We start from the raw sequence: 23,421 nt of genomic DNA on the forward strand, positions 1-23,421 counted from the left end.
TGGACATTGATAATGGCATTGACTATAATCTAGGGGCAGAGTTTAGTTTAGTATAATTTAGTTTAGTTTAGTTTAACTAAATGGACATTGAGAATGGGCATTGACTATAATCTAGGGGCACAGTTTAGTTTAGTATAGTTTAGTTTAGTTTAACTAAATGGACATTGAGATTGGGACTTGACGATAATCTACGGGCACAGTTTAGTTTAGTATAGTTTAGTTTAGTTAAACTAAATGGACATTAAGAATGGGCATTGACTATAATCTACGGGCACAGTTTAGTTTAGTATAGTTTAGTTTAGTTAAACTAAATGGACATTAAGAATGGGCATTGACTATAATCTAGGGGCACAGTTTAGTTTAGTTTAGTTAAACTAAATGGACATTGAGAATGGGCATTGACTATAATCTAGGGGCACAGTTTAGTAGTATAGTTTAGTTTAATTAAACTAAATGGACATTGAGAATGGCATTGACTATAATCTAGGGGCACAGTTTAGTTTAGTATAGTTTAGTTTAGTTTAACTAAATGGACATTGAGAATGGGACTTGACGATAATTTCGGGCACAGTTTAGTTTAGTATAGTTTAGTTTAGTTAAACTAAATGGACATTAACAATGGGCATTGACTATAATCTAGGGGCACAGTTTAGTTTAGTTTAGTATAGTTTAGTTTAGTTAAACTAAATGGACATTGAGAATGGGCATTGACTATAATCTAGGGGCACAGTTTAGTTTAGTATAGTTTAGTTAAACTAAATGGACATTGAGAATGGCATTGACTATAATCTAGGGGCACAGTTTAGTTTAGTATAGTTTTAATAGTTTAGTTAAACTAAATGGACATTGAGAATGGGACTTGACGATAATCTACGGGCACAGTTGTATCATTAACTTAAAGTCGTCAATTGTGTTTGATTTATTAACACCATATATATTAAATTGTTGGCTACTTAATTATTACTCAGTCTGTTACTTTTCAAAACAATGAACATTAATTTTAATAGTTTGTCTATAGGTCCTGTGATATTACCGTTTATGACAAGGCCTAGTCTAATTACTATGCATATTAGCATTTGGTCAAAAGTTACTATTCAAATGTTATTATTCAAATGTTATTATTCATTAAAACTAGACTAATAGATTAAAATTATGCAATAGGGAATAAATTATCCAATATCACATTGTAACATACAAAGCAAAATGGTCAAGTTGTTATACAAACCCCAGTATTTGTTTATAATTATTTATTATTTAATTACAACTATTTTTAATCTTGAGATACATCTCAGAGCCTTCGACACATCTTAAAACAAATTTGAACCCTTTAAATTCTTCACTGTTTGTACAGAACTATATAAACATGTAGGTTATGTTTCATTGCTTGGAGTCACACGCTCACAGATGTTTAAATTATTCACGACTTGCTTATACTGAAAGAAGTCTCAAATATTCCCTTAGCTTCATGCATGGTTGCATATATATATACTTGCTAACGTTATACATACATAAACCACATTGCAGTACATGACAGACTCATTTACAAATGGGATTTGTTACTTTTCATTCGGTTCAGTCCTCTGAGCATTATATTTCTGAATACATATATAAACCATTAAATTTCAAAATGTACTGCAATTTTATGAAATATAATTGTACAATGATCAACATTATTTGTATAAGGGCTCCTCTTTTTGAGGGCCCCTCTGGAAAGCAGTGCTTAATTCTGCACTGAGCAGGACTACCCTCATTAAAGATGACAAAAATAAAAAAAGAATAATGTCCTTGTTTGTTTACAGCCAAAGTGTTTGCATTCCTCCAGTAGTGTTCTTGTCATGTTCTGGTCAGAGTTATTATCATATAAAACTATGTTTTAGATTCATTTATTGGATGACAGGAAAACGATCCGTTTTGTTTCATTTCGTTTATTTCAACTTTGCAAATATACAAAAAGGAACCAGGTGACGCAATTAGTAAGCTAATTCACTGCAGAAGGAATTTGAAATTTGAGAAAAACTTCTGAAGTAAATTAGACGATCCGGTCATGATCGATATATTGATTAGCTCTAAAAATAATCTGGATTGCATTGATTGACTTAAATTTGTTTATAAATATTGACAGAGACAATGTACAGAGGCACATGCATATATGTTATATGTTATGTGCAAACAGTAACAATTGATGCACAGCTGTCTCTAATTGCTTCCAAAATTAGCAGAATACAGGCGGCTTTTCCAACTTCACTTAATGGTGGGGGTTGGAAGTGGTGATAGGGAGGGATACATTGACCAACTGATGTTACAACAACAAAATTCACGCTAGAAAAATATGGGAGCAAATAAAAGATCTATACTCAGTATTATTTGGTACTTAAAAAGTGGCTCATCTGACCGATTAAGCCATTTTGACAATTCTTCCCTTTAATTAGCTCCAATGTTGAACTATATACTGTTTGCTAGGCATTGTATACGCCACTATATGTCTCAGCATTTATGAAGTTCAAGGCCCAATTATACTGCTTCCGAAAAGTTTATAATCCCCCTCCCCCTATCCCCTGCCCCCACCCCCACCCCCCATGTACACCTCCATACTTAAGGAATAGCTGGTCATGGAAAATGAATTCACCGGCCTTTGTTATATAAATCATATCATAGCCTATAATAAACAACAAATGTAAATTCAGATCTTAATTACTTGAAACAATTAATATATCAAACAAATAATTATAATGGCAAAATTGGTTCACTACAATATCCACAGTACTATCCACAGATATTAGTCATTGCTGCATTCTTTCTAAAAAACAAACTAATTAGCATTCTTCAAGTACTTAGACTAAGAGTCTCAGTGATGTGTCTGACCCTGCAAATTACTAGTACATTTTCAGGTAATTTATCCTAATTGCATAGGATCTATATACTGCATGCATAGATGATACACTTAATGCATAGCCAATACACCAAATGCATGGAATATAATAAATGCATAGCCTATACATAGTCTCTAAACTAAATGCATAAATTATATAATACTCATGATGAGATCCTTAGACCAATTCCAACTACAGTATATACAGTATACCCTGTTCTCGGTGTAACTGTTTATGTGAAGAATAAAAGTGCACTATAAAAACTCACAATTCACATATGACGACTGTGGAGAATGGATATTAGCCATGTATCCATCCAAACTCTGAATACATATATCATTGGTGAATCTTTTAATCGCAAAGTTGGAATTCCTCTTCTTTGTCACTTCCCACACAGGATCAACATTCTTTAATTTTTTATTTTTTATTTTACATATACTGTGTAATATTCCCAGCCGTATAAACTATGATACCTAGTAGAAACATAGCCAACTTTTTAGCAATTCTGAAACAGTTTGAAATCATTCTGACGAACAATAAAAAATACTTCTCGTTATTTATGATAACGCTAATTATTTTGGGCCAAGTCCGGCCACTCAGCCGCTTTGTTAATTCAAATGTAAATTATCTGATAGTACAGTGTGACAGCAAGTCCTTCCAACTCTTGTCTCTGATCTGTCTGGAACAATTTTGTTTTCACTCTGTAAATTCCCAGACATATTAAAGGTACCCTACTTTACATAAACTCCAAGAGCATCTTCATTTAGCCATTTATTACGACTGTGGCTCCAATGTTTAATAACCGTGTCATTAATCAGTAAAAGTCCTCGTTTTCCTCACAAAATGAGTCATAAAACACTTGAAGATCGTACTTTATTCCCAGATGCCCATTCTAGTTTATTTTCAAATCCATGATCTTCATTTCTTGTTTTGCTGGCTGGCAGGTGCAGGCCTAGCTGGTTTATGCAATGTCGATAAATTTTAGTTTTCAGATTTATTGTAAGAAATATCCTCCCTGGCCTGTTTCGTAATTTGTGCAACACACTTTTGGACGGCATTTATGCTAATGATTCATTGCCTGTACTAGTGGTAGTAGTAGTAGTAATTTTGATATTTTGCCTAGATTATAAACTGAGCTTGGTTAACCCCGTTAACACTTCTGGGGGCTTGAGGGCCAGGTCAGTCCCTTCGGAATAATTATGTCAACAGGCCCCACTTTTTGAAGTCTTCATAAATCCATGGTATATTTATACATTCTTTACCCCATATTTGCCTCAGACCACCCTTATTGACTCCAAACACCATGGCTATAGCCTCACCTGCCCCCCCCACACCCCCATTCTCATATGGCCTGAAACTTTGTTAAATACTAAGGAATATATAGGATAAGCCAACACTTTTCTAACGCTTCATTTTTACATGAACTGCCACAGGTTAAACAGAGAGACCTGATAGAGATGCTATTTGTCTCATCTGTTATATTTCTATAATTGTAATAAAGGATCTGTGAAAATTTCTTAAAGATAAACAGCAAAAGCAAAGGGATCTTAAAATCTGCAGTTTGTCATATTTTGCGAGAGAAAGTGACTGGAGAAATGCATGTAACACAGATTCTATCTCCTCTAGACACACCAAGTTGGATTTCTTTTGCTTATAGACATTTTAGAAATACTTGAAGAAGATGAGCTCGGTGTCGTCATCATTTTGAGTTGACATGTACGAACGTACTACGTACAATAGCGGAAGTCCCACTCGCTCGAAGACTAAATAGCCAAGGTGGGTTTCATTTTAGATATTAATACTGCAAGGAGATTACTATAGTTTGACGTCATCGTAGTTCACGTTGTCACGTACGCACGTAAAACCCCCAAGTCCACGTGCACGAAGAATCAATTTCTGTCTCTGTGCTCACATGGAACGAGCAATGGACGTGATTGGTTATCTCTAGGAGGACACTGTGTAAATAAGAGGATGTAGTGGAGATGTTTCTCATTTATAGGCACATGTTACAAACAGAAATGTAGGAATTGTCATAAATGTAAAAAAAAATCAAATATTATTTTTCAAATGAAATGTTGAAATGCTCCAAATTAGTACGTCTGCCTGTATGAGTATGATTGCAGTTGACAATTAGTATGACTTTGCTAGAGTTATCATCTCGAGGTCACTATAGAAGTTCAATAGGTACGTGGTTTATGCAAATCATGATATCCCTGATTAATTTTTCGATGATTTTGTGCCTATTGTATTGAATTTGCGATTTAGCTCTTTCACTTGCAAATACATGTTAAAGAGTTCAAGAATACATGTGATCCACTTTGAAATACAGGTTGTGGTACATATAGCACATCAAACACATGTCTAGAATATCACAATTCAAGCCTACAGCTATGATGCTACAAAAACTGCCACTGCTTGTACTTAAAAACTATACTCACTGTCATTTACCTGCATTACAACATACATCAGTTTATTGTACAGGCTTTTGAGAGTAGCCCAATGGTATTTGCTGATAATAAACAGTAACATTGAGCTGATATGCTAGAAATCATGCCATTTCTTTGACAGCCTACCATTGTGAGCCGGCTTTAACACCATGTGTAATATATGTCAACTGGCAAATCCACTAGCGCTTATAATAGCCATTAAAGAGCCAGTAGTTTTGAGGCCAGCTCATATGAATGCGTAGTCGAAGTATCGTTAACGTCATTGATAACGTCACGTAGACTTGTCTTTGAGGGCAATCTTTATAACACTTTCTCTCCTCGAGACACCTTTTAATTCAACCTCTTCATGTTCGGGAACTTGAATAATCTGGTTGGTCGTTATCAATCTACTTTGCATTTAGTTTCAATTTATAGACAAAGATCTCAAAAAAAGAAAGAAAGTACATTAAGTAGTCCGTTGGAATTTATCTAAGGGCAAATAAATGATCGTGTATCTGTTTCCATGGAAACTCACTCGCCTCCTCGATCCCTTCCACTTCCTCTAATATAATACCCTATTCTCCTTATCCATTGTGCTATCTCTTACCCCTTGTGATATCCTCTGCTACTTTGGACTATCTCCCTTCTCTTCTGCCTCTTCCTGCTGCCTCTGAGAGAGAAGACAAATGCTATCATCATTCAGTCTAAGATGAAAATAAGATCTGCCATATACTAACTAAGTAAGGCCTACAGTTCAACTCTGTGGAGTCATTTATGGGTCACTTGCATAGTATTCCAGTCTGGACGGACTACATCAGAATGACGCAAGAATGTGTTACCATAGTAACATTGTGTATGTTCCAGTTTAGTTGAACTAGTTATTTGGGCAACCTGAAGTCATGTGAGTTTTCCCAGGTTTTATTCTATATTATAATAGCCAGCATCCATGCATGCATACATGCCTGGACCGTGTCGTCCGTCATCAATATCAATTTGCTTTCCTAAGTGAAAATGTTCAGCCTGAGGTTATACCACGAAAACACTGATTGCTGAATAAAACACCTCCTTTTTACTAATTCTTGGTTTGGGAGCTCAGGGAAAGGTATTTTTTGTTTTCCCATTTTTCATGCTCTTTTGATATATTTTGGATTCAAAACTGTCACTGGATCAGGATACATTGAAGTGTTTCATTTCATTTCATCCTATTTCTTAGTCAAATTTTCAATCCATCCCCCTTATGTTTTCTACTGTCACAATGTTGCTTTAGCAATCCTTCTGTTTTATTATGTTTCAATGTACTCAGTACTGTATAACCATGGCGGTTAGTGATCTCTGAATTTACATCCAAATTGAATTCAACTAAAGTCCAAGCAATAAACTACATCAAATGCAAATTCAATTATAAGTTCAACAAAATAAATTTACAAGAAACTTGCAGAAGCTGGTCTCCTTTAGACCTGCAGTCTGCGTTTGCATACCGTAACTCATAAAAAAAAAGGGGTAATATAGTAAAACTTTACAAACTTTTTGTGTAATCTATTGGCATGTTTAAGGTCACTTACCTAAAGGGAATCATGTCGATTCATTTTGTGAACATGTGTCCAATCAACTCACGACCAATAATCGCAGTTACAGAAAGTTTGCTAATGAAAGGTAAACATGTATTCTGGCTAAGAGAGCGTTTAATAATTTAGAATGATTTTCACTAATACATGCACCCATAACGGTATTATTATTATGATTGGCCGTTGAATCAGAGAAGCTGATTGGTTCTTAATATATAGATGCATCATTTAATTGTGAAAGGATTATCTTAATGTTGTTTTTGTGTTGTTGTTTTTCATTCTCAATATTTTTTCCCCAAACTTTCAAGGATTATGGCTATTAATAAAATTTCGATATCTTGGAAGGTGCCATTCATTGGAGCGATTGCTTGGAAGTATTCAATCAAGATAAAGTGAACTTTTTTCCTGTAAAGGTTAAATTTGGTACATAACTTTCATTTTAATTTGATATAGCATAGACTATATAGAAATTTTGTTTTGGGTGTACTGCATCTAGGTATCACCTTTGGAAAGCTGTATTTAGTGAATTTGATACAGTCTGTCAAATTTGACCAGGAAAGAAAACAATAAGTCATGTAAAAAAAAACTTAGTCTGAGACATGAGTGGCCATGCAATCCTGGAGGGATGGAGGTGGAGAGGGAGGGATACTGATGGAGGGAGAGGGGAGAGAGGAGAGGGAGGGAGGGAGGGAGGGAGAGGGGCCATGTAGGCAAGTATCAGTAGTTGGTGAAATTACTACCACAAGAGTAGTACATGAAATGATATCAGTTAAACTAAGGAAAGGGCATGCGTCTGCAAAATTATGTTTTCAGCTAATTTTGGTGCCAAATGGTTTTCATAAGATAGGTGCCCACCCTCCCCCCCCCCCCCTCATTGATCTACCCAACTTTTCATAATTCTTCACCCGTCATTAGGCATAAATTAATCTTGAAAGCTTGGCATACCCATTACAAAATTGCTGGGATACGATATTCTATGTATGGAATTCGATGTTTAATATCTTGAAACTTTGTAGAAGCTGTTAATAACACGCTTACTTTTTTAAATATAACTGCCTGATTAATAGCTACTCCAACTAATTGTCAACTTATCAAATATATATTAAAAATAGTAAATATATATTAATATATATATATAAATATATATTAAAAATATATATATATAAAAATATAAAATATATATATATATTAAATATATTAAAAATATATATATATATATATAAATATATGTTAAAAATAGATCTATTACATTATAAACAGAAACACATGTGGCTCAGCTTAAATGATGAATCGGTTAATATTTCAACCCAACGAAGAATGAGCTGTCAGTAGTTATCAGGAGGTGTCTGGAATGTTTGTCCTATTTTTGGTGGGTTCTTTAATTATCTGTAAATAAAACAGAGCTATCTATACAGAGAGAAAATTCCCTTTTAATGAGTGAACATGCCAACGTTTGTTAGTTTAATTCCTTTACCAATTTCGCTACACTTGACTTTATCTTAGATGAACCTGTCATCTGCATCTCCCATCTCGATGGAAAGCAAAGGAACAGATTTCCAAGAGGTACTTCAGTTCTTAAGAGGAAAGTTTCCCAAATTAAACCTTTGAAAAACATCCCAAAATAAACAACTCCCACCCATCTGCAAGAGCGTATAAATTTATGCGGCATTGACCTATTGTCCGACTGCCGAGCAGATCTGTCTCAGGCTTAGAGAGTAAAAGTTTGATATGCAATATCTGTGAAATTTCATCATCGCCATCTCAGTAACCCTTTGTTGTGACTTTCTGTCTTGTTTGATCAAAATTAAATGGAAAAAAAAAATGTTGAAAATTATCTAAAAATGTTGATTTTTACATATTGTTGATTTTTACATATATCCATGTGAAATGGCCAATTTGTTGTTTTCCTGTTTTGTTTGTTTGTTTTTTATTAGTTTTTTGTGCGTGGGGTGTTTTTTCTCTCTCTTTCTCCTTTTTTTATCAATAAAGCGAATATGTCTATACTTTAGGTCTTTCCTTTTTTCTATCATCAATATTTGCAATGTGCTCAGTTATTAATACCTTTTCTCAATCCGTGCCTCAAATTTCTGTTTTCCTCGGTTTACTGAGGCTGTCAAGAAGTATTCAATAACAAGTCCCCAAACTCCTTCAATTCCCAAGTGATGAATTTCTCTTTAACATATTGAGATTTTCAGATATATATGGGTGAGATTTTTTTTTTGTGGTGGTTTCATCCTTTTTCCTTCCTCTGCTGTTTTATTCTATGTTGTTTGCTGCTGTATAATAAAATGAACAGAATTTTTATGGATAGTGTGCAAACTTTGTGGCATTCCAGTTTGTGCTATTAATGGTTAAAAGGACCCAATCGGGTTTTGGTTATGGCTGGAAATTACTGGTAATACCGTACACTGTCATTTCATACTATAGTATTCAAAAAGGCCGTTCTCCTTAATTTCTTAGCTGCCACTTGAAAAATCATGCACGTAGCTAAAAGTATCTGCCTAATCATGCAGGGAAAAAAACATCAAAGTGTATTATCTTTGCAGACTGCAAAATAGCAGCCAAAATTCATTTTGATTGTAAATTACAAACTGTGCAATTTGTAGATCTCTGTTTGACAGATGTAACTTGCCGCCTGTGAATTCAAACTGTTTTAAACAATATTATCGTCATGGCGATGCCAAAACAGTAAATTCTCAAACTTTTGCCAGGTTCTAAAACACAATGTGCTTTCTATCAAGGTGACCTTGGTATAGGAAACTGCTGTCAAGGGGAGGGGTAAATTTTGGAAGATGAAGAATTATCAACCAACTACCTCCCCCCCCCTCCCCCTCCCTTTACACATATCTAGTTCACAGGAGGAAATGTGTGACAGAATATAACTGGTAAATTGTCACTAATTTTTACAGAAAGTTTAATATTAGGAACATTTAACTTATCCTCCCAAGCCACACACTCTTTTTCCTCAGACTACATTGGCCTAGTCTGTCATTACCTAGTGGAAAAGTCTCCATAATTTATCAGTCCCAGCTATAGCTAGGATGTCCCACTGATGATACTACATACTCCACATTTTAATTGTGGAACACCTATGATTTTATTGATTTTTTCTAATAATAACTTTGATTTAATGAATAATTACATTGAGATTTGTCTCCGTTTCTTTGAAGCCACTATTGATTAATCCAACATCTCCTGCAGCTAAACACCATCAAGCTTAGCTCAAATTAAGCTGGACAGACTAATCGTTCCACAATTTAATTAGCGTCCATTATAACACACACCCAAACGATCGATTGACAAATGTTTTAACCCCAAGTTATGATTTGACCTGCCTCCACAATAAAGCAACTAATTCACATGATCAGCTATATAGCTACCTGATCTGAGTCAGCTAGATTTGCTGATAATTTTATGTACTTAATTATCGCATATATTATTCGATAGTCATTGTGCCATTTGCCCATGCGCTTGTCGTTAGTGTTATCAGTGGTGGTTGTCCATATGTGTTTGTTCTTTTAATTAAGTCAATTGAGTCTTCCCGGAAGTAACAGCTTGTGAAATCAAAAGGCCGGTTGAGCGACCGTCAGCTCCCACGAGATGATTTAAGCGAAGGTATTCCAGTGAAGTAGGATATAATGGGTTGAAGCAATTAGCGCACGGTTAAACTTAGAAGTTCATCACAACTTTGTAAAAATACCGGGGAAAAAAGTCAGCATAGTGAAAAAATGTGTTGTAAAAACAATCTGCACTAGGTCCTGAAAAAGAGTTGATCATATGCTTGAAATATAATGTCAAATTTTTATGTAGGCATACATTTTACTCGGAGTAGACCAATAAATAATACTCTTAATGAAGTGAGTTGATCTTCTCTGACTTATTCATTTTTGGTTGAGATTTAGAATCCAGCCACTTTACTTTATAAAGAAGGTTACTAGGAAGTAGTGCATCCCTAGGTTTTGTAGCCTGGACAGCTCAAATAATGGCATTAGATTCTTCAACCCCAGAAAAAGTATATTAACTTTCCTGTAACGAAAACAGTATATTATTTTAAACAAGAAATAGTGCCTTCTGAGACATAATTTAATAGGTTTAAATTAGAACTGCCTGCAATACAATACAGTAATATCCTATTTTTCAGTTTTCATGTGACGTTGAAAATGAGGGAGTGTACACCAACAGCCATCCACCCCCCCCCCTCCCCACCGGATCCACACTTGCTCTTCTATATTAAAATTGCGTAAGGAAATCAGTCATAGTAATTTAAATTGGCTACAGTCAAATTCCAAATAATATCGTAAATAGTTCATGATTTCTAATTTGTACTTTATCCTTTCCCATATATGTGATTATTTCAGGTAATACTACAAATCTGATAAACTCTACGATCTGGTACAGCCACGACTGTAGTGACTAGGAGAATCATTATGAAAGGTTCACTCAGATGGTGGAGATCTTAGAGGCATATATTTTGATAAATTATGGTCGTATTTTGTGTCCTTAATTATGATACTATAGTTTCAGTAGAACCAACAGACTGCTATACATTCATCCCTCTGAGTCCTTGGAGTATAGAACTTATGCGGACAACATATTAACCATCTAACTGTACGCATTTCCATTTTCTCTTCATTTATTACTGAAGCAAGCAATTTTTGACTTTTGAGGGAAAAAAACTAACTACTTGATACTTTGAGCGATCTCACATTTCAAAGAATACTCGAAACCAGAAATGACAGCCTGAGCATGTCATCGTCGTCGTCGTATGATCCACACGAGAGTCAGTTTCAAAATCAAACTGTGGTCAATCCCAGCGAGAGTATGACCTTGTCCTTTTCTCTCTCCTCATCTGAGTCGGTATGATTGCCAATTTTCAAACTGTCTTCCTTCGAGTCACACTGCAGTCCGAGAGGGCCCGCTGACTGGCAGAGTTTAAGTTTCTAAGAATTTACAGTACTGTATTAGTATGCAGTGTCGTATTTTTGGGGGAAAATATTCCTTGGCTTAAAAAACATGTAAATTGTTATACTGAGTTTATGTAATTTTATGTTGAAGTTTATCCTTAACGTGATATGAAACTCAGTCATAGCTATAAATGTGTAATTCAAAGTGGTCTTATTCAATTTAATGTGGATAATAGGATATATATGAAAATGGACTATTTTCTAGCATTGCCATAATATGCCAGTGCCATAAATTTGTGAAAATAGAACTTGAACTATTTAGTTTTGTTTTGGTACAATGGAATACCTATGGCTTAAAGCTATTTGCAGAATTTTTATTACCAAGTGATATAATCAGACTTTCCTAGACTATATGTGAGGTTGGTATTCATCCAAGAATACATTAATAGAAATATTGATTGACTAAGAATAGACTTTATTATAAATTTTACTCACCGAAAGCTAAAATATCCAAAGGATACTTCAATTTGCATATATTCTGCTTTTTAAGGTATATCTTTACAGGATTTTAAGGGAATACTAACTTTATATTAAACACAAGAGGCCTCTGTTTTGGGTTTTCTCCTCAAGTTCTTCTTTTGGCCTCGGGTCACATTTTACTAGTGCTGTGGTTAAGTGTGCCATTAATTGAGTACTATGAAACCTAGCATTTTGGTTAGTGCTGGATTTGAGCACCGGATGTTTCTATCTAGGAGAAATCTACATTTTTCCCACCCAGCTGAAATGCAGCTCTTTGAAACAGTCAAAGGTGCAGACCGATGGTAAAAGTGTAAAGTAGATAGCCTGGACCTGATGTGAAATGTTTTACGTCAAATGCCATTCAGACATCACTCCCCGACATACATAATATATATGTGACTTCTTAAGGTGATAATATAATTAAGTGCCTTTCAGGCGGATTATACGCTAGATAGCGATCCAAATACCTCGGTCAATCCATCTCAAACTCGTTCAAGATGTCACTTTAGGGACCGTTATAACCTTATGCACATCCATGCATGTGATCATGTGATCAAGTAACCTGACTTTGAAGAAACAAGAAGTTCAATGACTAGCTCAGTATCAGTCGGAATTGGAATTTACACGACTCACAAGTTTAAGCTTTCTGGTTTAGAGCTTGGAATGAATTTTTTGCCCAATTAATCCAATCACCTGCACTCCTCAGCCTCATCATATTTCTTCTACTTCTTCTAGATTCCTTTCTATCTCTTTCTCAAATTGATAACTCTCTCTTCCAAAATAAATTTTTGTTGAAAAGAAAAGTGAAAAGGACAGGGGTTATTTGTTGTGGTGATAATACTGTAATCTTAGCAGATATTTTAATGTCCTCCGGCACTTTTTTTCTCCGTGGAAATTTTTGGTCAAAAGGGAAAGGAAGAGGTTTCTTAATCCAATGAAAAATATCAATATAGTAATTATTTCTTCCGGGAATATCAAAATTGAAATTTTGTGGTCCAAAGTATATATTCTATGTTCATGATCATATATATATATCTTGTTTGCAAAATGAATCTTTTTTTTAGAGTTACCTCAGAATTTCAGGTCTCAAATATAGTCAAATATTTTCTAATGTTCATTGACCACTGTAATAATTCATGAGGTAAATGTCTTGATTTCATCAAAACCCCTATAATCTTATCTAATTATGAGAGTAATATATGGAGAAATTAAAACAACTTCCTAATTTGACCTTTGTTTGTAGGTTGAACCTACATGTAGACTCTTAAGGATGGATGTATTATACTTTAACATATCATCAATATTAGATTAATATACGTATATATCTTATACTCAGCTGACTTCATATTGAATGTTGAGTTATGTAATTGAACCATCCACAAATTTAAAGAAATATTGGAAATATCCTCTTAGCTATATCAAGTTTGGTTCAGGATGCCAATTGCAACAACTCATGTACAGCTATATACTATGTCTTCTACCCCTGTATGTAAAGCAGGATATCTCTATCACAGAAGTTGTCTGAGTTTATTGTCCACTAACTCCTCCCCTCTCTCCCCTCTCTCCCCTCTCTCCCCCATCTCCATTCTCTCCACTCTCTCCCCTCTCTCCCCTCTTGCCCCTCTCTTCCCTCCATCCTCTCCCTGCCCTCTCACCCTCTCTCCCTTCTCTCCTCTACATATCCCTCTCCCGTTCCTAAATTCCTTTTCCTTCCAATCCCCCCCCCATTTCCCTTATGGCCCCTATCCTCTTCCTTCCTTCCTATATAACACTAATTCCCATTCCCTCGTTGCTCCATGCGTTCCTCCTTTCCGCCTCCTCCTCCTCGTCCTGTAACCTTGATCTTGAAACATGCACAGCATTGGCTAATAAGTTACAATTTAAGGAACCACGTTGTTCTGTTAAAGTACTCGTTTTATTTTTTATTTTTTTCTATTTCTACCTGAAGGATTTACAATATGAGATATTCCGTAATTACTTCAGCGTCAAGTAAAATGCCACACCAAATGGTTTGAACAACTAATAACTCATACTCTGATAAAACTATCTCAAGACAAGTCTCCATGTGCATTACAAAGTGCACTTTTAGTTGCTTCCTTAAAACTGATTTATAGCCTATTTTGTGTTACCATGGTTGGTTTTCCTTAAGTTACCACTATATTTTTAGAAGAAAAAGAAAAAAATATAAGGTCTTTAATGTTCAACTAGGACTTTAAATTATACTTTAATCTTTTGATCATGTACAAACTTGTAAAGGAGCAATAAAGGGCTTTTGCTTCTTTTGTACCAGGTTGGAAGTCATGGTACGGAAATGAGACGTGACTTACAATTATTATACAGTTCATCCCCCTTCCCCCCCCCCCATCCCAAGTGTGCAAGAAAGTTGAATGTATATTGGTGCACTCATGATCAGAGAACAACATCAGCGATTTAGTTATAGCATTGAAGATGTTTGGGCGAATATAATACCTCGAATTTGGTTAAACCCTATCAGAAAAGTACTTTGAAAAGTTTGAATTATGTCATTTCACTTAAAAAGATTAAATGTGGCAGCTGGAACTTAATAGTATTGATCATCTTTCAGTTTGAGAGAAAGGAGAAAGGAAAGTTTCACATTTTGTGAAACTTGAACATTCTTTGACAGTATCATAAACATTAAAGTTATTTATAGTTAGCACTAAAATCCAACTTTATGCTTCTTTTTCTTTCTTTCTTGGCACAGGTTGCTATAGTTACTTAATTACATGTATATATGCATGGCAGAGACCCAAGCAATTGTCTCAACTCTTTCCAATGTAACCATTCTCCTATTCAGGTTTTCTTCTTTAATCCTTTAATCTAGCTTATATATGTTGAACTTTACACTATTAAGTGCATGGTCAACTGATATGTGAAGTACTAAACAGGAGGAAAAAACAGTTTAATATTTTAGCAAAGAATGCATGAATAAAGCATTTGAACCGTCAAATGATAAAATTATGACACATGAGCATCGTAAATAAAGTGACTTGAGTAATTGTTCATTACATAACTTGTGGGCAATTAGATAAAGACTTTTCATAATTAAAACAGTTCAGTCGCATATTAAAAAATTGTAAGTTGTATAAACACATAGAGATCTAAGTATAGATTTATAAGGTTATCAGTTTCATTTTAGCCTGAAAATATTTTTCTTTAAATTTTGCTAAAAGGTTTCAAATACATTTTCCTGGAATTTCTGATTCTTCTACTCTTTCATATACATTTCAGGATTTATTTAAAATAGACAATTAATTGTCTCAGTGAGAAAACTGCATTTAGAGTCATTGGCAGCAGCGAGATGCCATGTTGAAATTTGATCATTGCGGTGACTATTATCTGAATTTCTAGATTATTTTGGGGGAAAACTTATCACCTTTAATAAAGAACAAAACAGTGGACTATGGCTGAGTCTAATCCAACCTAACTAGTCTCTATTCCAGCATCAAGAGTTGCTTCTACGAAATGAACAACGTTAGAAGTTACTATCTTTGGAGGCTAAAATGATAATTATCGACACTAACATAGCAGATCGAGAAAACTGTCATATATAACAAGTTATATAATTCTTACCTGAGGAGCCTGATTAAGTACTTTCGATGTAAACTGATTGATAATAGTCAGTATGATCACTGCCCTCTGGATGCAAAGATGAAGTCATGCATGCATGTGTTATATTCGCCAATGGCATGATCATAATCTTTTTAGCATGCATGGGGGCACATTTCAGGGATCCAAGCTCCTATAGAAAGGTGTAGATATGCTCACTGTGCAACAAATTAAGCCCAATTAGGGCAGTGCATGTTAGGGCAAGATATTTAAAGAGAGCCTATATACCTCTGGCCGCAGCTAAGGCCTGTAATTGTTCACATTTGAGGGCAATCAAATTTGCAGTGTGATGACCTTTGAACCTAAGGATCAGACCCTGCAATCACAGTCTCCTTATCTGGGAGAAGCCTTACCCCGCAAGGGCATTCAAGATTGTGGTGTGAATGTTCTTGGGTTACACAACTGGAAATATCCGGTTCCTCGTCCGTGTCACTTCTGCATAAACAAAGACCAGCGATAGTCTGAAGACCGGGGGGAGGGGGAGGGGTGGGGACCCACTGGAGCACTATAAATAAGTACTTGATTTGTAGGCACTCATCTAATTGACCTTTTTCAAGCTTGCTCAATACAATGCTCTTTATTTGGACAATGATCCATATCACCCGTTCTCAAATGAGGATGCCTCCACGGTCAGCTTTATTACCTCCCAGATGGAAAGCAAGATCTCTGCAGTGATCCTCCTTGCATTCTTGTATGTAAAACAAGGCCTATAATTTAGTCCTCATTAGACTCACCTGTTCTTAAATCTGCATAAAATGGGACTACTTATTGATTTTGATCATTCCTGCCCCCTTGAAATGGTCACAAAACAAGTACTATACCCTTTGATCTGCCAGCAATTGCAACTGCAGTTTTTAGAAAATTCGTCAGACTTTTTAAATATTCACCACCGACAGTTTTGATAGGACAGTTGTTTTTAACTGTTCAGAAATACACGAAAAAACGATACTTATCAAAGTTAGACAATTAAATATTGATATCTATGATTTTTATCTATATTTATTCATACATCCTATTAATTTTGTCCCGGCCTCAATCCTCCCCTGTGGATTACAACGTACCATGAGGTTATGGTCATAAAAAAAGTTCACATGGATTTTCCATATATAGAGATCAGTCTAAGAGTTAGAGAAATCACCTGGATTTCTAAGTGGATTATTAGGAAACCACAAGGGCATTACAAATTGCTAGCAAAAAAACTTAACATACCCTCAGAAGGAGGAATCTTTCAGAGGCCTACTTTTATTCTTTTTCTGTTGGTTTTCTTATCTTTAATCTATTCTCTGTAGGGCTTGTTTGACATCATCAAAGTCCCTGTCCTTTGGATTAAGCATTTTTAATTCCGATGTTTTGGGGTATTTTTCTTTAAAGTATGTTAATCCCCGCCCTTACAGTTTGGAATCAGTTGGCTTGTAAAAGTACAGCTGACATTTACCTGCTGCTTTATTACTATACTTTGATAGCTGTACACAAAGACGAGCCTTGAAGCAGAGCAGCAGACTGCTGCAATCAACGGAAGATAAAGGCATTGAAGACTAGCCCCAAACTGCGTGCCGCCCTCTGAAAAAAGTTAACTTTCCGTTGCTTGCAAGTGAAGTTTTTTCTTGTCGCTACAAAATGCAGACAGTAATGAAACGTGATACCTTGGTTATTTTTTATCTAGACTTGAGATGTTCATCAATGCTATGTACACTGTGTTGTGGGTATTGACCGTAGCTGCATGTGTTGACTGTACACTATATCTAATTACCAAGCTGTGTGTGTATTTTCTGGGATCAATGGGGGTGTCTAACACTTCTGTTACACCTCATTTGAAACTAGGTCAGATTACTGGCATCAGAGGTTTTTTGTGCGCGAGTCTTCACTCCCTTTAAAGTAATTTTTACGATGCTGTGAAAGGAAAATTCAGTTTGTTGCGAAAGTTGTAACCCTCTTTCAGTTCCACTGGGAGGAGGGATTCGAAGAGATTTGGTGCACCAAAATAAATTGTTTGGATAAACTTATAACTGCATGGTGCCTCTGCTAATGTGATCATCTGCTGGAAATGAGTTGACAGTATCTAACTAAACCACTAAACCTGAAAGACTAGCTATTTGTGGCCTGGCAAACAGGCCACAGGCATTTATGTAACTGGGAAGGAGATTGGTTGGTCCAAGGATGGGTGAACACAGCAACGCAACGTTAGATCCCACAGGAAATAGATATCACTTGCCTGATATATAGCCGTAAAGACCAACTGATTTGAGACATAAAAGATTTCCTATAAGCCCTCCTGCACACTTTCATCTACATGCACATAAGTGGGACCTAGCCATTATATGCCGCTATTAAAGCATATTCCAGTAAATCGTAATCATAACAAAACATAAATGACAACAACATTAATGACAACAAAACATTAATGACAGTTTTCAAATTATCTGTTTGTTCGCTTGTTTGTACACGTGTTTTACTATACAGCCGATTTTTCTAACATGAAGTACTTGCATCTGTGGCAGTGTGGTAAAATATGCCGTATTCACAAAATTGTTTTACATATATTCTATATGAATATTCAGAAAAAGACCAAAATCACGGTTTTCGCACCCTGTAGCAAAAATAAGATGATTCTTGAGGTTCTCGGATTCAGCCATGTAACATTCATGTTTAACTAAGACACCCGAGTCAATCTAGCAAAGTGGTTTGATGTCAACCATTTGAATTATAAATTCTATTGTGTAATTTATAAAGTATTACATAGCCGCATGTTGTTTGTTAGTGTATTTTGCTTTTGCTTTGCTCTACTGAGCTTTTGTTTTCTCAAGTGGATATCTTTTAAGTTAAATAAATAAATAAATAATTTATCTTTTCCAATGAAACCTTGACACACTAGTCGGTAACTTAGGATATTTATCCTACAGGGATCGATTCCATTGGCTCAAGTTGATAACAAATTCAAACGAAATAGACAAATATCAATGTTGCTTTAAGTTAGAACCGCAACCTCGTAACATTTTGTACGGGAAATATTTGTCATTGGTGATAACTTTGTGAATGCATCTGGCAATACATCAGCATGCATGACGTTATCATGGCTATTAATCTTAAAAGGTCGTTGGTATTTCTGTGCAATATTTTAATGATTTATCATCCACTAAGGGGGCAAAAAAATTCATATTTCTACAAAAGGTTGCTGCATTGTTGATGAAATTCTAAATTCCAAACGGATCATATTTTGAGGATATAGGCCTAAGTGGAAAGGAGAGATTATGATAGGAAAGTAAAGCTTTGGAAATACAATTTACCCAGATGACATATCACGTATAGTCACTACCCTTCTAGTGCGATCCACTTCCTGGAGTAGACGGCGGTTAATGATTAAAACACTCAAAATTGGTTACAATTCAACCCACCATACCTCAAGTTTTGGGACAAGATATTGCAATGGTAGTCTTCAGCTACAGTTGTGTTAGATATTTTTGTCTCATCAATATGATTAGGTATATTTACTTTGTTCCTTGCTTACCTGTCTCCTCACAACCTTAGCACCTCATTCATGAGAAGGAAGGGCAACGACCGGAGGAGCCGGTCGCTGAGGGTGCACAATTTTAAAAGATTACCAGGGCATACTAGACACGGTAGAATGAGGTGCTAAGGTTGTGAGGAGACAGGTAAGCTCGTCACTCGTCAATATTTAAACCAGTAAGTTTTATCATTTTCATGTGTGGACTATATATCCACTTAAATCACAGAATATTTCTGTGCCAAATAACGTCAATATCTTTCCATTAGCATTTGAATTGTTAGTACCACCCATTTGTAGACACTCACATTATAAGAGCATATTAGTATCACTACCTTGTCAGTATAATATGCCATTAACCAAGAAATGGGACTGAAGTTTTCCGAGCTCTTTAATCATGTTTTTTTGGTCAGCTCAATCTTTGGGGAGCCAGTCGCTAATGTAGTTGTAATGACACTATATGATAAAAAACGGTCTCCATGGTAACAAAAAAACAACAACATCATACACTCAGTGTGAAACTGTTGTTCTCATCCATTTAGGGAAAGGAATTATAGAACCTTGTGTCTTATGGCGAGTAAATTAGGTCTCAAGGAACCGTACAAACATAAATTACTTCCGAATAAATATTGGAAATACTGTAATTCATCTTCAAAGATAGTGGGGTATATATTGCCTGAAGTTCTAAATAGACAATTTTCATCATCTGATATGCCATAAGGGATTTTCCAACAAAGTTAAGAGAAGAAATTATTTCACATAGCTATGTGGGGATTTGTGTTACCTTGCGGACTTGCTCGATCCTATATTAATATCCAGATATGTTTTGCTGAACATTCAAAACCGTACTATATATACCCTACTCGAAACAACTTGGTACCCCGAAGAAGGGAGCTGTTGGTAAAGCAAATATAAAAGCAAAAATTAGAATCAAAATCGAACAGGTATGGAACTATAGAAAAATGTCAAAATGAAATGAACCATGGCAATGCTTAAACCACTAGAATAATTATCAGCTTAATCAGTTATTTTGAATATTTCATGCTTTTCTTTCACATTATTTAATTATTTATTTTAAATGTACATGCTGTGTTTTTTTGTTTTGCAGGAAGCCAAAAGCAATGATGATGATTGCTGGCAGGCAGATTGTCCAACTACAGTGGAAGAGTATGATCAGATATGTGTAAGTATTTCAGGATATACTGTATTTCCCTCCCCCAGTTTCTACGATGCCCTGTGGCTTGTCAGCGACATCACATAGCTATCACTTAAAGCACTCTTGAGGGATTTATGTCGATTCAAGATCGAATCACGCTCGGAGGCATACAGAAAGAGCATTGACAACATCTAACAGCTAAATTTAAAGTCTCACAGCTTCACTATAATCATACAAAGAGGCAAACACAACACTAAACGTTGACATATTCACAGAAAACAACCTAACCTACATATTAAGCTAATTTATGCACCATCCAGGAATTCAGCCTGTCTTTGAGAATCATGTTGGTCAGAGGACATACCGAACATTGGCAAATATAACAAAGAACTTTACAGTTCAACAACAGGATTATCTGCGATGTCAGTGAAAAACTGAAGACATAATCCAGAGGAGAGCAGACAGCTATAGGCCTACATTGTTATACTTCTTGTGCGTATGTGTGTGTCTGCATGTTAATTATTTAGTTCTTGTATTAAGTGCAGTTATAATGTCATGTTAATATTACAACATTTTCAAACTGAAAAACTGAAGACATAATCCAGAGTAGGCCTACATTGTTATACTTCTTGTGCGTATGTGTGTGTATGTCTGCATGTTAATTATTTAGTTCTTGTATTAAGTGTAGTTATAATGTCATGTTATTATTACAACATTTTCAAACTAAAAAATTGAAGACATAATCCAGAGGAGAGACAACAGTTGTACATTGTTTAATTGTTTATACCTTTACAACTTTGTGTTGAAATTAGGCACCAGGCATAGATACTGTCTTTGGTGCGCGTGTGTGCGTGCGTGTCTATGTGTCTGTTTGTCTACATGCTTCATTATTGAGTTCTCGTGTTAAGTGCAGTTATATATCGACATGTTATTATTACAAAATTTTCAAAATGTAGACATATATAGTTTATGTTAATATTTAATCAATATTTCTCACATTAAAAAAAGTAGGACAAACTAAACTTGTTGGGTAAATGATTTTCAGGGGTAAAACCTTGAGAAGACATTGATCAAAGACAGGTTTTGTTTATCTTTGTAATATCTTCAAGTTACAGCATATATATCTATCCAGCAACCTCTGAAGAGACTCTCATCGGAGTAATTTGTATTAGTTCTGAAGTTCAACAGCATTTCTATGTTTTTCTTTTCTTTTTCTCGGTTTCGTTCTTCTTTATCTTCCTCTTGAACTTTTCAAAAGTGCCATACAAGTCTTCTTCATGGTGATAAATTGCTTTTTTAATGGTCGTCTGTTGTTAAAGGAATCATACCAAAATGTTTAAAGAGGCGCGTCCTCGTGTTAGTTTGGTTTTGTCAGGGGATGATGCTAGTACAGCAATTCAAGTTTACGTGAGTGTTTTGTAGACATGAATCACACTGGAAACGAGATCGAGAGAGAAGGATACTAAATAATAGATTAGTTTGAACTGTTAATTATACTGTCTGACCCATTAAAACATGCATGCAAGAACTATCTTACCTAAAAAGGAATGGTTGAAGCCAATGAACTGTCTGACCTTAACTCAACTATTATGTTTCAAACCGTTTTCCCAACTGACCTAGTAACCTAGATGTAAGGATCACTATCGTACATTTAACTGAATATTTGAAGCTATTAATTACTACTGATTAATATACTCAACCATGTATGGACTATCTATCTATTATGGTTCAAACCATTTTGCCATTTGACCTAGTAATCTAGATGTTAGGACTATCGTACATTTAACTGAATATTTGAAGCTATTAATTACTACTGATTAATATACTCAACCATGTATGGACTGTCTATCTATTATAGTTCAAACCATTTTGCCATTTGACCTAGTAAACTAGATGCTAGGACTATCCCATATATAACTGAACATTTGAAGCCAATAATTATTACTTATTAACATACTCAACCATGTATGGACCATCATTCTATTATGGTTTAATCCATTTTGCCATTTGACCCAGTAAGGCCAGTATCCCATGTAAAAATATACCTTTAAACCTAAAAGTGAATATTTTAATCAGAAATTGTACTCTGTGATCTAATAGCTAAGGATGTAAGGATTATCTCTCAGCTAAATTGAATGTTTCAAACCAATGTCTTACCTACTAAACTATGTAACAACCATATCTTATCTATGAGATGTTTCAAACCATTATACTGTCTGACCTAGTAACCTAGCACTATTTCTTACACATACAAACAAATATTATTTCAAACAATTCTGCTACAGCCATCTGACCTTATATGATGGTTTTTATACAATAAAGAATTTGGATTGAGCACACAGAATCAATTTTGTGCCCAAACTTAAAAACTGAAAAGCAACAACTGTGTCAAATAAGAACCACTTTAATCGGTTACTCAGAGACTGTCATGTTTGAAGTTTATTAAAATCCAGTATAAATATATAAAATACATATTTATAAATAGGAATGTAAAACAATATCATTAAACAGAAAGTATAGACAAACATTATAGAAGTGTTAAATAGAACAAAGTAATACAGAAAAACATTTTTTTTTTAGATATATCAAATTATTAAGTATATAAAATATGTAACATAACATATAATAAGGTATATCAAATATATAAAGTATATCAAACATATAAAATAAATCTAATATATCAAATATATAAAAATATAATATATATATAAGTATATCAAATATGTAAAGTATATCAAACATATAAAATAAATCTAATATATCAAATATATAAAAATATAATATATATATAAGTATATCAAATATGTAAAGTATATCAAATACAACAATATAAAAATATATGTATAAAATAT

The 23,421-nt window shown here is 34.8% G+C and overlaps 1 protein-coding gene across 13 annotated transcripts in view; it reads left to right on the top strand.

Moving 5' to 3' along the window:
- Positions 1-23,421, top strand: part of LOC139971570 (fibroblast growth factor receptor-like) — a 189,551-nt gene that overhangs the window by 122,309 nt on the left and 43,821 nt on the right. For 12 of the 13 annotated variants that reach the window (XM_071978161.1, XM_071978166.1, XM_071978162.1 and 9 more), the window contains one exon: positions 20,522-20,596. In XM_071978161.1, coding sequence (XP_071834262.1) covers positions 20,522-20,596 — 75 coding nt within the window. Of the gene's footprint in view, positions 1-8,378; positions 8,425-20,521; positions 20,597-23,421 lie in introns of those variants that run through there. The other variant, XM_071978168.1, reaches the window with a different exon arrangement.

This window comes from Apostichopus japonicus, chromosome 8 (assembly GCF_037975245.1).
Source record: "Apostichopus japonicus isolate 1M-3 chromosome 8, ASM3797524v1, whole genome shotgun sequence".
NCBI lineage: Eukaryota > Metazoa > Echinodermata > Holothuroidea > Aspidochirotida > Stichopodidae > Apostichopus > Apostichopus japonicus.